General features: G+C 46.1%; 1 protein-coding gene across 1 annotated transcript in view; it reads left to right on the plus strand.

The window, feature by feature from the left end:
* Positions 1-7,728: 7,728 nt before the first annotated feature.
* Positions 7,729-16,158, plus strand: part of LRRK1 (leucine rich repeat kinase 1) — a gene marked incomplete at both ends in the record, with an annotated part of 79,273 nt that continues 70,843 nt past the window's right edge. Inside the window, one exon of the mRNA XM_082488681.1 lies at positions 7,729-7,795. Coding sequence (XP_082344807.1) covers positions 7,729-7,795 — 67 coding nt within the window. The remainder of the gene's footprint in view (positions 7,796-16,158) is intronic.

The following is a 16,158-nucleotide window of genomic DNA, read 5'->3' on the forward strand; positions in this document are numbered from 1 at the left end:
CTCCTGATTCCGTACTGGAGAACCACTGGCAAATGTACAGCAAGTTCCACATCTGCAGGAGCTGTAAGTATGCAGGAGTTAGTGGTGTCAGCTTGTTAGGAAGTTTACCTGATCCTGCTGGGATTGTCCTCTGAGAGCAAACTGGTAGAGGTTCCTTGTGGCATATCAACAGATCTCCATAGAGCACTGCTAAGGATTGCTGCCTGGAGTTTTCAAGATGTCAGGGCTCAAAGCAGAAATGCAGGTCTAACCTCTATTCTCTGATGCAAGCAAGGATTTAACCAGTACCTTCCTTTGCTCAGAGATATACCCAGTCAGTATACAAGTTCTGTTGCATGACTGGACCTTTTTTTTGGAGGAGGAAGGAAGGTGGGTGGCGGTAAGTAAGGAAAAAGTTTGCATGGGCCTAAACTTCCTTATTAGTTTGTGAATGTTGAAATTGCACTTCAACACTGCTTAACTTCTTAAATGACATACCTCCAACAGTTGTTAATAAGTAGGTGCCTGTCTTCCCATGGATAGGTGAGACAGGTAAATCTCCCCGTCCAGTGAAGAAAAAGTCCTCCCTTCCCCATGAAAGGCCAAATGGGAACATTGTAAATAAGTTTCTATTTTTGTAAAACACTCAGAGTGCAAACATCTTCTCAGACAAACATTTTACTTTTGCCTACTTGACGGTTTTCTAGGGCTGCAGTCAGACAGTAGGGAGGTAAGGCAAACAGTAAAAGGCTGGTTATTTTGATGTATCTCTGCATTAATTTTTGATAAACTGGTTGAAACTGAAATAATCTGAAATTCTTAAAATCCTAGCATTCTGGCTTTATATGTATGATATATATTTCACCTCTTTTTTTCCCTTATCAAGTTTTTAAAAAGTCAATGTATCTCTTATTGTATAAATCAGGGTTTGACTCTACACACTGAATTTTCTAAGTTATATAACACTAGACACTAACTTTAAAATAACCCCTTAGAGGGTATATATTCTTTCATTGCACAGTAAGGCTTTCATATGAAATACTACTTTTTTTTTTTAAAAAAAAAGAACTATATTTATAAATTAGGATACAGTTAATCTAATGTATTTTTATAGCTAAAGGTACATGAAAATGCTATGTTTAAACCTCATGTATATATTTAGACTATGGGTATCTTTTTGTAATAGTTCTTGTTCCTAATAAATGTTTAACTTTGTGAAATGGTTTCTAAATGCTACATATTGATATTACTCAGAAAGGAAGGTGGGGGAACAGAAAACTTCTACTGACTTTACTCATTTTAACAGAGGGGTAATTTGAATGCTTTTTTATTTACACTGATTAGCGCTCTAAGATAATTCCAACCCCTCTAATGCATATGTTAAGACCCCTTCTATCAGCAACCAACTTCCACTCAACTCAATCCTTCTGTCGCTGTTTTTTATTTCACTCTGAATTTGGCCCATTGTCTCAATAAATGTAAACACTGGAAAGGGTTATGTTTTCATACTTCTAAAACAAAATGGCCCTGTATTGCTGTAGTTACAGGGGGCTCTTCCAAGAACAGCCTTGTGTCTGTTCCCCTTGATTCAGTGACCCAGCGGTAGTCCCCAAGCGGAAACGTGCACTGGGCTCACAAGAGACATCATTTCATGGTACCTTTTCCACATGGCAGAACTGCACACAGGGTGTGTGTTTGCATGTGTGTATCTGGGGATTCAGTATCTCACGGGGGGACTGTGAAGGAATCTGAACTTGGATTCACTTCTGCAATTTGTGAAGAATAGCCTATTTTAAAAAAGTGCTGAAGTGTGGTCAATGCTCTACACGTAAAAGCTGGAGTGTGTGTCTGTTAGCTTACCCCTTAAACAATCGCTTTTATAAGTTGTGCCATTTACAGTAAGCGGAGGGGGAAGCAGACCAGAGCTGCAGCTGGCAGGGGCAAGCACAGCTTCCTACAGTTCAAAGTGGGATGGATCCTTTTTGCCTTCTGAGGTGACCCTCAAAATGGAGAATTTGAAGAGACCGTGGACCAACCTGCCAGATGGGGCTTCCTGCCGTGCTCTGGCTGCTTCCTAAACCCCTTTGAGACACATCCATCGCTGGTATGACTGCTAAATGTGTTCCCGTTCCTGTCTTATTTCCCTCATCTGCAATGTAGACAGAGAACAAGAACAGACTGATACCATTGCCTTTTAACTCTTCCCATCTAATACACAGGTGAGAAATACCTGTCGTCTCCCCACACAGGCCAAGCCAAACTCCTTGAATTTTCCAATTCTGCTCAGAAGCTTTGAGACTTCAGAAGGGGGGAGGCTGGAGATACAAAGGAGTTACTGTGAGTGACATAATCAGTGGAGACGTAAGCCAGGAAGAGTGGGATGAGATTTGAGGGGAAAAAAGAAGGAAAAAAAATTTAGCTTGAATGGGCGGAGAAATTCTTGCTAGGGGAAGTCTCTATCAAAATAAAGGAAAAAAGTAATTTCAGTGGGTTTTCAAACAATTGTGCTAAAAAAGCTGTAAGAAAGGTCTGGGTAAGAGCCAGGTTGTGAGGCATAAGAGACAGGAGGCTGGGTAGGAGGTGGGAAGGGTGCTAAACAGTAACACTACTGAGGCTGCAGCTAAAAGTAGATTAATTAATTTTACCTGAAGACAGGTAAAAGCACTGATGAAGACCCAGCTTCTCCATGTCTCCGTGATCATGTCAAAGAAACACACTCGGCAAATCTGCTGTAGGTGCCCCTGCTCTGGCAGGGGGTTAGACTAGATGATCTCCAGAGGTCCCTTCCAACCCCGACCATTCCGTGATTCTGTGATCTCAGACTGCAGCAGCCGTTGAGTGAATGGATATGGCTTTTTCCATCCTCAAGCAATCATCAGTGACTCATTTCTCAGTACAGGCCAGGCAAGAAAAAAAACCCAACCAAACCAAAACTGCGTTATGTAATTTACAGAATCATCATGAATAACAAAACAAAAGGCATGCAGAAATTATCTTCTAGGACAGGTCTGATGGGTGGGGAAAATAGAGCAGTACCAGGCTTGTGAGGGGTTCCCGGGACCTGGAGATGAAGGGGTTTGTGATGGGGACGAGGTGTGCACCAGCAGCGGGCCAGCTGGAGCCCAGCACGGCCAGCATCTTCGGGGAACAGGGGCAATCTCGCTGGGCTTTCCCGAAGACGAGCAAACTCATTCCACAATCTGGGGAAGGAGCGAGTTTCAGAGAGAGAAATCTCGGAACTGCTCCGTTCTGGGTAAGGCCAAGCCTCCGCGGAGAAGCGACGCAGAGGGGAGATGGGGTCAGCTCCCACCCGGTGCCCGTGCCTGGGCAGCGACATGGCGGCTGGTTGTGAGGGCGAAGCCCTCCAGACAACCCGCTGGAGCTGAGGGGGTCCCGATTCAGCCCCCGCAACTCCCACAGTCCGATTTTCCTATTAAAAAAAAAAAAAACCAAACAAAAAAAAAACACCCCAAAGTCAAAGAGCCGAAGCCCGCGTCGGGTCAGCCCTGGGAGAGGGCGGACACCGCTCGCAGACAGACGAGCGCGGCCCGGCCGGGGAAGGAGCCCCGCAGGGGGGCCGCCCTGCGCCCTTCCCCGCTCCGGCTCCCCCTCAGCCGGGCGGGCTCCGTGCCCAGGTGCCTCGGGGGGACGGCGAGGGGCTGTGCGAGGCCTGCGGCCCACGGCCCGTCACTCTCAGCCGCCGCCGGCGAGGCGCAGCCCCTCACCGTGCCCGGGGCCCGCCAGCAGCCGGGCGGGCCCTCAGCGGGGCCGGTGGCGGAGGAGGCGCCGCGCCGCTGCCCCGCTCCTTTTCCTTCCTCCCTCCCTCCGCCTCCCGCGCCGCAGAGCCAGGCGGGCGGGCGGCCGGCGCCGGAGGAGGAGGAGGAGGAGGCGGCGGAGGCGGCGGCACCGCCGCAGGGACCCCGCCAGCCCCGGGACGCTGGAGGTACCGTGGCTTTACTGCCGCTTCGGCCTTGCCGCCCCGCGGGCACCTGCCCCGCCGTGAGGGGAGGTGGGGGGTGGGGGGGCTGCCGGGGCACGTCGGGGCTTTTCATGTGGAGAGAGGAAGGCGGAGGGCGGGGGGCCAGCGGGGGGCGGTTGGAGAAAGTTTGGATATGTTTTTGTTTTAAATAAAAGTTCGGAGGGAACTTGGCGGGACAGCGGGCGCAGGGGCGGCGGCGGGCGCTGCCCTCCCCGGGCCGGGCAGGCGGGAGAGCGGCTGCTCCGGCCCGGCGGGGAAAGGAAACACTCCAGATTCCCCCCTAAGGAATAACTCGGGTTTATGTAAGCGGGACGACGGGCTGGGCTGAACTGGGCGCGGGGCGAGCGGTCCCGGCCGGAGTCCGCGCCCGACCCCGGCGGGGGCGGCTCCCTCGGGCCCGGCCCTCAGCCCCTGAGCCGAGCTGACAGACCGGCGGCAACCGAAAAGTGACTAAAAAGGCTTATGAGACAGCCCGAGTCGGGGTGTAACGCCTTGTTTCCCCTCAGCCGGCGGCTGCCGTGTGGGGAGAAGGGGGCTGGTTGGCCCCTCTCTGCGCAGAGCTCAGCAAAGGACGAAGGATGCACATCCCTCCGAGCTGGGGTGTCCCCGGGCATCGGGCATCGGGCAGGCCATCTGGGTGCCAGGTCTGGCTTCACCCTGCCTTCCGCAGTGGCAGGCGGATAAACCCGCAGCACATTTCCACCCCGATGGTGTCGTGGGCCTCTCTAGACCCGTGGTGATACCCATCACAGCGCCCGGCCCCAGATGGGCTTCTCAGAAACAGCAGGTGGTTTGAGCAAAGGACTGAAGGGTTGGGTTTTTTTTGCAAGTTTCTTGTGAATCTGGAAGCGACCGCGGGCAAACCGTGGTGTTTCTGGGTGTCTTGCTGCACTTAGACACGATGACGGGATGAGGCTGAATGGGCTGGCGGGGTGGAGAGGAGGTGCTCGGGATGTTACAGGCATGGTTGGATGCGCTGGGACACTGTGTGGAAGCTGGCAGTGGCAGGTCTTGGGAGAGGAACTGGGAATGTGTGAAATGGGATGTAAATCAGCATTAGGTGTACTCTTCATGGTCCTACTCCTTCTGAATGAGATTCCGCATAGCCCATAGGATCTCTCTCCCTAAATCAAATTAAAAGGTGGTGTTTGCACATGTTACAGTTGAGTGCATCTTGCTTAAGGTAAAAGCACTGTAGGGGTGGTTTTATTATATACGCAAAGGTCCTACAGTGTGGAAATACTGCTTACATGGGTGCTGCGTGGCAGTAACACACGTGGCTATAGATTTTAGTGCCCTTCTTGCAGTTAAAGGGAGCTGATTATCTAAACCACACTATTATTTTTTCCTGAAAGATTTTTACATTTACTGTTATGAGGAAAGTTTAAGCCTGGGGACTAAGCTGGGTAGAAACCTAAAAATTGTGAGTGGGATGGTTTTCAAGCCTCCGTGGTTCATACTGACCCCCGTTTAGTGTTTCTTCTACAGTTGCTGTGAGTGCACATGGTGTGCCCCTATCGAACAGCAAGGAAACGCCTCAGAAACCAGCATCTGCTAGAAGGAGCTGTTCTGTTGGTCTTTGCATGGGAAAATGTTTGTTCTTACTGTAGCTGCTCAGTGCATTTATAGCAAGGGTGCAGGGGAGGCAGCTGCTGGGAGCATCACATCCCCTCCATTTGCAGAGTTAACAACCTGGACAGCTTTTGGGAGGCGCGAGAGCCTCCCTGACACCTCTGTCTGGGGTATCACACTCGTGGCACGGCACAGATGTGGGGTCCTGGCGCAGCAGCCATGCCTGCCAGCGTGGTCAAGGCAAGCTCAGCCTAGGAGCCAAGCTGACTCTAGTGGGAACTTGGCATTTTCCAGGGCAGAATCTGGTCCTCCACCAACATGGCCCAGTTCACCTGTTTGTGGACTGGACCTGGGCTTACGGACCACTTCCATCTCGGCCTCCTGCAGCAGCCCATGGCTTCCCCTCCTCCTGTGGGTGAAAGCTGCCAAATTCAGCCTCTTACCTGTGCCCAACTGCTGCTGCATTGGGTGTGAGATCTGCCAGGGCCTGACCTGGGAAACAAACTGCTGCTGCTGTCTGTGATGGGAGGGAGGGATGGATGGATGCTCAGCAGCTCGGGCATCTGCATCCATCTGGAGTTGTAGCCATCCTGCTGCAAAGGAGGTTTTTAGTTATGGGGGGGTTGTGTGTGTGTGAAAGTGCCTATAGCTCGGCCCGGGTCTCTCAGTGCTTATTATTATTTGTTGTATGGCACCCAAATCAATTTTCCCACCTCTGAAAAACACCAAAGAACCAAACTGCAGTCTGTGGCAGCACCTAACACCCTGATTGCCGGACATAGGGGCATGCGCAGCGCTTGGGGTGTGAGTTTTGGTTCCTGCTACCAGACAGCACAAAGTAGGAGTCATCAGAAGCTGAGTTTTGTTGTAAGTGCGCCTAAAACTCAAACATTTGCTTAGAAACAACTGATGTATCATGCAGTGATTTTTAACATTGTTGGCTGGTGGTTAAAACCTTATGTAATGAGGGAGGAACAAAAAGCTTCCTGGAGAGTGGTGATGGGTCATTGTATTTTCATACTTTACTTGGTCTTTGATCCCAACTCAGGAAGCCAACTCTGCTCAGGGAGAGGTATCAATATTCTTGGGTCTTGCTGGCCAAAGTGGGAGATGGGTTACATGCTTTGCCAAATTAGAGCCTCCGGTCAAAACTTCAGCATCACGCACCAGAAAAACTAATAAGAGTCAAAGATGAGGGGCATCACGTTACATCTGAGAGGTGTTTACTGACTGAAACTGAAAGCAGCAAATGAAGGAGTGCTGATGCTGGTTTGGCACACCCTGCTAATTCACCCGTAGTTTTAACCCCTGTGGAAGATACATTAAAAGGGAGAAAATTACAGGTGTGCAGCTCTGAAGAGGTAAGGAGTCGGAAATGCCCTGCGAGACTGAGCTGTGCAGTTTTCTGCTGGCTGTTGTGCAAGACACTTCAGAAGAAGCCAACCTTTAAGAGCTCCTAAGGGCCTGATCTGCCCCCCCGAACACGTTTGAAGAAGCCTGCCTGCTTGCAGGGTGGTAGAGCTCTCTAAAAGGACCGGGCAAAGGGGAAAGGAGCTGGTGTGTTTTTCTTAGCCCTGTTTTCTACAGAGGATTGTCTCAGTAACCACATCAGTATTTTTCAGTTTCTCACAGTGGAGGCTTACAAGAGCCACAGTCGTCTTTGTGGATGGGAAAGGTTTTGAGGTTGCATTTAGGATTTTTCCAGCTGCGTTGCGTGGTTTCATTGCTCTGCCTTTACACTAGCTTGTGGAGAATCTGAAACTGCAGCTGTGACCCCTGCTCCCCCCCCCCCCGCCCAAAGACTGAGCAGCTTTGGTGGAGAAAAATTGGGAACATTATCTTTTCTATAGTGGAGACGTTGTTAGTCTCCTCTGTCAATTCATGTTATGCTCTTAACAAAGCTATTATGAAAATAATTGTATTTATAGCATGGTGAGTGCGTTTTTGCAAAGTAATACTTAAACAACTGTGTTAGAGTGCAGAGGAATAAGCATCTTGCAATTTCTGTACTAGAACAATCAATTTGGTTTACTATTTATTTTTAAACAGGGTAAATGATGGTTCTTCGAGATGGTGCTTACTAACAGTCGCTCTGCTCCTGCATTTACTTGACGAAGATCATTCAGCTTTGACAACACTATTCAATTTTAAGTGCTGCAGAAAGTTTGCTTGTGGGATCTTCACAACTGCAACCCAGAATGTACTGGTGTGTGGGAACTGAGGAATCCGCTATTTGCAGAGAGAGCAACATGGATCCACAAAATGGTAAATAGGACGATTTCTTTTCTTTCCTGTTCAGATTGGGAGTGACAGGTTTTAAGAGAACTCAGTTGACAGCTGCCACTGAGTTTCGATGAAATTTAAATATATGAAAGATCTTCCAGTGATTTGAGCCCTAATCTTTGCAAATCTACAGTAGAGAACAAGGAATTTTACTTGCAAGGAGAACGATGTTGAACTACTCAGGTGATAAGAATAGCATTCCTCTGAAGACCAATTTTCTCCAAAGGCCTACGGAATTAGTCAATATATGTATCACGTCTCACCAGTTCCTAAATATGTTTTACAAGATCTGTGCTTTTTCAGCGTGTGAATGCAAATATGTTCCCAGCCACTGATGCAGTGTATATTCCGGGTATGAAAGCTGCTAAAATCAGAGCATCGTTTCTCAGGCTGAACAGATATTAACCTGCTCCAGTTTTACTGTCAGTTTTGATTCAGTGGCTTGCAGTGATTTATTGTTGGGCTAGATTAGAAGGTCTGCATTTATATAATGTAATAAATCCATAGGTGAAAATTTCTCTTTCAGAAGAGACATATGCTTCAGGTTGCTTCCTGCTATTTTTTTTTCTGAACAGCCACGTTATTTTTGGATGATTTTTATCGCTGAGACCCTCAGCTCCTAGGCATTGCTGCATTTCTCCGAGTCAAAACCCAGTTATGTTTCTGCATCAAGAAATAGCCTTCTGCTTATTGTGTAACGGTATTCCCCCCCCTTGCAACAAGCAGTTCATTAGGAGGCAGCATCTGCGTTTTAAGTGTGGGATGAAGGTGTGTTTGACGCTTTGTAGTGAGTAAGCAGGCTTCAGTGGAAGCTAATGTTTTTGCAGCCTTATTTTGGATTTTATCAGCAACTATGAAGCAAAACCTGATACTTTATTCAGAGACCGCCTTATCTTATTTGAAGACGTTTCTCACCAGCGTCACAGGGAGCTCTGGGAACTCTTTCCTTTCTCCGTATGTATTTTGCTTATTCTGTGTTACCGATTTTTCTGTTTGTTTTTTGCTTTTATTAATTAGCATTGCATCTTTCTATAATAATCAGGAGTATTTGGTTATTGAATATTCTTAAAATTCTTAAATTCTATGTTCTGAGTTTCTGTCTGGAAGAAATTATCTCCACTTGAATACTAAGCTATAAACCATGAGAAGAATTTTAAACTGCGTTAATTGTTCTCAAGTGTTAAGAATTGCTAAATTTTTCTTCTGCAATAGTGATTTGACAAGTTTTTCTCACTGTTTAGAGATACAGTAAGTAAACAAATTCATTTATGAGTGAATAATGAAGTGAAAAGTTAAAAAGGTATTTTCTACATTGTGAGTTCAGTTTTTCTTCTGAGAACTTTATTACGTGTTTCTGTTATGTAAGTATATTTAATTAAACTGGTTAACTGGAAGCATACAAATCTTACTGGTATAAGTCTTCTATACTTACTTGTCTGAGTTATTTTATTAGATAAACAGTGTTGGAAGACTGACAAGAGGAAAGCTTAAAATCCAGTACTGCCTTGGTGGATTTGCTCTTTATAAGCATACTGTACATGTTTAAACTAATTTTTATTTCAGGATTGTTTGAGTCCTGCCAAGAATAATTGTCATTAGCTAGCTGGTCCACTCCCTAAGTTAGCTGGTCCTTGTTCTGCATTTGGATCCTGTTACACAGCTTGAATGCAGGAACGCGGTGACTCATTCAGCCTCCACATTTAAACCTATTGTTTACGCGCATTTATGAACAATCTAGATGCAGCCTCCTGCTTCCATTCAGTGGGACCCACTGGGAAGTGGAGTGAGATCACAGATAATGTCTTTAATGCCGATGACCTCATTAGTGCTCAAAAAGCTTGTAGCCTTTTGGGGGGGGGTAGGAAGGACAGGCATGTGGATGTGAGGGGTTTAACAAACAGCACTGTGGTGCCTGTGGCTCTGTGGTGGGTCAGTTGGAACAGCGTGGTGTTACGGCTGGCACAGTGCTAGAGGCACCTTCCAGCAGGTACCATGTGCACCCAGTGCCTTGGTCATCTGAGAGCCTTAAAATTTTTAGGGCTTACTTTTCCTGACAGCTCTATATTTGGCCAGGTCTTTATGTGGAGAATATGTTCACAACATCATTGACTCTACTTAGCAAATGTAACGAATGATGCAAGGGCTCACCTTACTGCTCGTCTCTCCTCTGCTATTCCTCTTGGCTGCGGCAGTGATCTTGCCTGCATCCCAGCAGGATGCCCACGTACCCTGAGAGCAGGCAAGCTGTGTTTCAGAACTGGACCTTGTATACCCTCCAGGGACAGTGCTGGGCTTGACTCGATGATGCTGGTTGAGCACTCGCTGGTCCACAGAGAGGATTTGTCACTGGAGTACAGAATAATGCTCCATTTCGGGTTCAGTCAGCATCTCCCTTGCCACCTCAAATGCTGCTTCCCCTCTCCTAGACTTGTTCATCTTGTCCTAATTAAAAGAAAAAAAATGAGCAGAGATATGGGGGCGGCTGCAGTCTCTTAGGAAGCACGGGTTTTGTTTTTTTTTTTTAAACTTGGTTAAAGAGCTCTGTATAGTATAATGGAGGTGATAGAATATGAAACTTGTACAAATGCAATGGAAGCCCAAAGATATCGCTGCATGAATGCCTAGAACGGAATAGAGGTTCATCTCCTTTCTACGGGCTGATTAGTTTCTCTGAATCCTATGAAATTTTACAGCTACGATTTGATTCTCATACAAGTTTCTAGGAGGCAGTTCAGCAAAGATGTAGAAAAGTAATCATTGTCTTCTGAAATGTAAGGGTACTTTTGTTAAAGAGCTTATTGCTGTCTTATTGAGAGTTTTATTCAGTCGTAGAGCATTCATATGCCACTTGTGTGTGTCTCAGAGGTGGAATTGGATTATCTTTCAAACACACCAGAGAGTGTCTCTTCTCCCCTGCTAAATCTAGAAATGAGCATTGAGAAGGGGTGTTATGTTGTAATGTATATAATATGACATAATTAGGGACGATGCCAATGATAATTGTTTGAAATTTTATAGTATTATAGATATTAACTAAATTAACCTTCACAACTTCTTTTGAGGCAAATCTAGTGTAAGCTGGTGACTTTCAACTGCCCAGGGAAGCACAGATAAATGTGTGCAGTATGCCTGGAAAAGAGACCTAAATATTAAAACGAGGGAGCAAACAAGTAACCAGAATATAATGACCAGAGCTGGCATTTGAAGTGGACCAGAGGCTTTTAAAGCTGTGCTTTTGAAGTGTCGTGGTGACCCTGCAGCCCCACAGGGCCTTTACATTCTATCAGAAAGAAGCTACCCACGATGGTGGTGACCTTTGCAACCCCGTCTTGGCCATGGCTCAGCTCAGTACTGACTCAGAGGGAAAACTGCTGCCTGCTCCGCCGCTTCCTGAATCGTAGAAAAGTCTCCAGTGCAAGTAAGAAGAGTTTAACTGGAAGAGTAAAAGGGTCATTTTAAGAAGAGGGACTGATCAGGAGCTAGTGCAATTTTATATGGAAAGTTTCACAATGGATTGAATAGTGACACCTTGGGGTTTGCTAATAGCAAATGAAACGGCTTATTCTCCTGGGACGTCGCTTTGTGCATCCAGCACCGCTCCCCTGTTTGCATGAGGGCAGGACATTTGCAAATGTGGCTGAGGTCCTCATTGTAGGGTGTCAGTTTGAGGAGGTGATGGGACTGTAGGTGGAGGGATGGAAACTTTCACAGACTTTGCCCTTGCTCTACGTTTTGTACTTAATTGGGTAACTGGAACCTTCCAGGCTGTCAGTCTAGCAGTGTGAAATCCACTTAACAAATAAGTCTGTAGGAAGAACCTAACTTCTTTACAGCAATAAAAGCAGGCAGAGCTCACCCGCTCCTGTGTGTGTGCGTGTACATGGCCTCCAGATGAGATCTTTGCTGTTGTTTCCTCATAGTTCTGCACAGTTGATTTGGTTGCCTTAAATGCGAAGGGCAGGAACTTGCATTTGGTAGTGTGAATGTCTTTGCTTATAAATCTTTCCTGCTGAGTAGAGAAGGAAGGGAAAATCGGTGTTGACAGCAGCAGAGATATCACTTTGTTCCTCATGAAATCACCATGTAAACCTTAAAATCTTTACATCAGCTGTGACCTAGGGCCAGCAGCTAGGTCTTGGGGCACGTTGACTTAGCCATGGCTGTGGCACGGTGTGCTGTATAACAGGGAAAAAGTACTCGCGCCCTCTGTCCTGCTTTTTCTGTTCCATGCAGAGCACTAGAGACCTGCAAAGTGTGTTGGTTGCTTGAAGTTCTGTATAATCAGACTAAATGAGCCTTGAAAGTTTTCTGGTTTTCTTCCTGCTTATTAAGCTGTGAGTTGAGTCCAAACAGCAAACGGAAAGTATTCCTACCAGAAAAAAAAAAAAAAAAAAAAAAAAGGCCAAAAATAAAACACACATCTTAAGTGAGTTAGTCTGCATAATACCTTGCAGAAGGAGAAGTAGGAAATGCTAGGCAGGAATAGGAAGTACACTAGTGAAGCAATAATAGGCTTGTATTTTTAAACATATTTAAATACACACTTCATACAGAAGTGGTGCAATCTCACATGGGGCCAAAAGCTAATGCGGAAGGTTGGTGTGCAGCAGAAAATGCATGTGGTTAAGCCTGCTCTCCCGTGCAGACTGTAGCAGAGCTGTGTATTGCACCTTCTCGCTAAACTGAGCCTGGATTTCCAAAATGGGCGATGAATGCTGGGGCATTTACAATTAGGTGCCCAATTTAAGACACTCTGAACTGATTTTCAGAGTCTAGATAGTAAGCACTGTTCTTGAGACATACCCGTAGGAGATGTCCCTTGTACTTTGAAATAGAGGCATCCGGAAAAGCCGTTTGCCTTTGAAAACGTGTTCTTGTGCATGTGGAAGGTGGGAGTTTGGCTTGTGGGTGCTGCATCCCTCTGGAATCAAGGAGATATAAAGGAGCACTTAGGTCTTAGTAGTGGCAGGACCAGCTTTTTCCCCTATAAAGACCATCAAAGTCAGCCTGTGCTTGAACTTGAGGGGTGTAGCAAGGAGGGCAGAGCTGCTGGGAGTGCCAGCAGTGCAGCACAGACCTTGGGGAGCTAATTGAGCAGAGTCCAACCTGAGAGCCGGTTTGATATGCAGACAGTAGTAAAACATTCATCTTTATCTGAGCTGTATCTGGTGTTACCTGCTGCTATACAGCTTTATTTTTGCACCTTTCAGTTAAAATGTGTTTGTGGTGTATTACATTAAATTGTAACTTATGGCATCTCTGTCAAGAAGACTAGAAGCAAAGATAAGGTGATAAGGTAGTAATGAAATTCCTTTGCCCTTAGAACCTGTACACAGGGACTCCTTAACGATGTTATTAATGTGTGATTATAAGGTGGCTCTCAGGTGGGGGTTGACACTGTGGTCATAGAACTCTTGTCCTCTGTTTCAGTGGGAAAAAGCAATTGATAGTGTTCACACCAACTTGGTCTTTACCAGGCCTGTAATCAATGTATTGTTTTGGCACTGATGTTGCAGGCAATTTTAAACTTGCATCAAAGAAAGTGCAATGAATTTATTTTTTTTTTATCCTCTCCAAAGCCTATGTGGGCCTTACTAAAACCCATTAAAGTCTTTGCACTGACATAACAGGCTTGGGATCAAATCTTCAGGGATCCTTACAGCATTAAGTCTGCGGTTTGTTTGTTTTTCATTTCTCTGATCAATAAAGGGGCTGCCAGGGCTCTGCTTGGCAGAAAGCAGCGACCCGGGAGGAAGTGTTTGCATTGCAGATGAGGGATGGATTTTATACCATTCAGCTCCCAGTCTGCTGTATAGATGAAGTCTGTCCCTTAATAGGTTCCATTTCAGATTTTACTTCCAGTTAGGCTGATATTTAATTCCTTTCCTTAATCCAAGTCTATGTGCTCATTAGTGGGTCAGCAGTTGCTTATTTGCATGATTATGTATCACCACAGCGGCAGCCCTTTTATGTAACCTGCTGATAGTTTCACAACAAAAGTGAGTCGATGCTTTGAATTTGTGACTTGCTCTTGCTTAGCGGGAGGACTTATAAAAGAAGTCTTTAAGTATTAGGGAAGGCCCTCAACCTTCAAAAAACCCTTCTGCAGTCAGGGGCTCTGGGGATCGGCAGTTTCTGGTTACAATCTGCCCTTAAAACAGGTACAGCTGCATGCAGGCACTCGGTGAGTCTGATCGTGAATCTGAAATGAAGTCAGCAAGGACATATTCAGACCATGTTAAAATATGATGGTTGAAAAAGTTTCCCATTGAACAATAGCAAAGTCGAAGTAGTAAAACCTCAGGGGTTATGCTGCAGTTTTTGCAAGTACTCAGCCCCTCTCAGCAGGATAGTTGGCCACCCTGTGTGTGTTGGAAGAGAGGGTGAAAAACAGCGATGTCTTTGGATTTTTTGCAGGGACATGTGTACCTGCTGGTGAAGGTGCCTAGACAGCCTTCCCTAGCCTGAGCTCTCCTGGCACAGGTGGTGGGACGTGTTGTTCTGTACAGGAGCTCCACACAGCAGTGGGAAATCTGGTGCGGGTCTTCTCTTTTTTGGCTGGCCCTCTCTCATTGGGGAGGGTGGCAGGTCTGTGGTGAGCTTGGGAACTTCTCGGCTGCAAAAACAAGCCCGTTGTTGTGTCACCCAAGGGTGAGGGAAAGGGTCAGTCTGCTACAGGAAGGACGGGAGGAAGGTGAAAGGTGAAAGGAGCAGGGACCTGGGGTTGGGAGCTGGAAGAGCAGCTTAATTTTGTTTCTAAAAGTCAATAAGCAGCTCCCAAATGTAAAGGTTGGAATTTTGGATACTGCTGGGGAAAGCTCAGTCCCGGGGTGTCCACTGCTCCTTTTCTGTGCGTAGTTGAAAAATCATGGAAAAACAACGAACCAAAGCAGTGATTCAAACAAGAAGTCTGGATAAATTTAGCTCAAATATTCTTGGTATGTTTGTGGTCGCTGTGGAAATTACATCACTGCTTGTTTTAATGATCAGATTATCGCTTGGAAAACTGGCGTGGCTACCCAAGAAGAGCTCAAAATGAAATCTGTTAAAAGCATGTATGTCTCTGAAATTGCTTCACCTGCAGTTAGTCAGGTTTGGGGTTATTTGTTTTATTCCCATCTTGGTTAAGGAGTATTTTGACTAGAGGTTATTGCTGCTTAATTGAAAAGCCACAAGGTTTAGAGCTGATACACTGCAATGTGATTATCTACTTCACATAAAAATTATGTCTGGGGAGTAAGATTTGAAAAGAGTGCTGGTAATTGCTGAAGACAAGACCTCCTCCTCCTCCAGAATCTGCCAGCATGTCTGTCTTGCACATCAAAGAGCCTTTGAAAATGCTTTTATTTTTGCATCAAAAAGGAACATTTTTTTTTTTTTTTTAACACTAATGGACAAGATCCCTTTTCAGATCTCAAATGTAGCTTAAAAACAAAAAAAGTCCAGCTCCTTAAGTGGGCTTGTAATCATAGTCACAATTCTCCAATGTTTTGCACCTTGGACCTTTCACATGATGGCAGGGTAGGAATAAAAGCTGTCAAATTTGTCATTTGCATGGATTGGACTAGGTTCTCAGGTGCAATGTATGAGAGTTCATCGTAGGTTGGTGGGAAGGAGATGAAACGTGCCGTGCCTAATTTTGGCATCTCCACCTTGGAGCAACCATCTAAAAGTGCTGTGGGCTGCAGCAGGTTCACAGCATGTGCCTTGGTTTGAACATATCATCCTCCCAGGCGGAGTCCTCGTCCTCCCTTCACTGAAGTGAATGCTGTTATTCCCAGACATCAGGAAGACAAAAGGGAAATATCTCCCCATTCTCCCTGTCTGCAAATGCAGTCACTTCTGCTGCTTGTCACAAGAGAGGGAAGATTTTTTTTTTTTTTTTTTTTTTTTGTCGCCCCCATTAAAGCTTTGGCAGCACATCGCTACGCAGCCTGATTCAGGACCAACCCTGTCTTGGCTAGCAGCAGAGGTCTTTTCATCAGGCTTTCTCTTCTGCTCCAGACACAGCTGTTAAGGTAATCTTCCCTCTGAGATATTCCGTCATGGAAATCAGCATCTCGGAGGGTCTGCTCCTACTCGCATGGAAGCTGGCGGAACTGCTCACATTGAGTTCAACAGAAGCTGGAGTGGAGCCTCACCTTCTCCACTGTTTTGTTTTGTTTTTTTTCTTTTTCAGACTATCACATTCATCTCTTCCCTCTGATGCTCTTCCCAGCTCTGCATTTCTCTTGCCTCTGCTGCTGCGAAACCGCCCCTTCAACTCTCTTGATGCCAACCATATCTGATATCTTCATTGCATTTTCTTTTCTTCTGCATATAGCTGTCAGTGTCCTGGTGTCACA

This window comes from Vanellus vanellus (genome assembly GCF_965231255.1).
Source record: "Vanellus vanellus genome assembly, chromosome: 11".
Taxonomy (NCBI): domain Eukaryota; kingdom Metazoa; phylum Chordata; class Aves; order Charadriiformes; family Charadriidae; genus Vanellus; species Vanellus vanellus.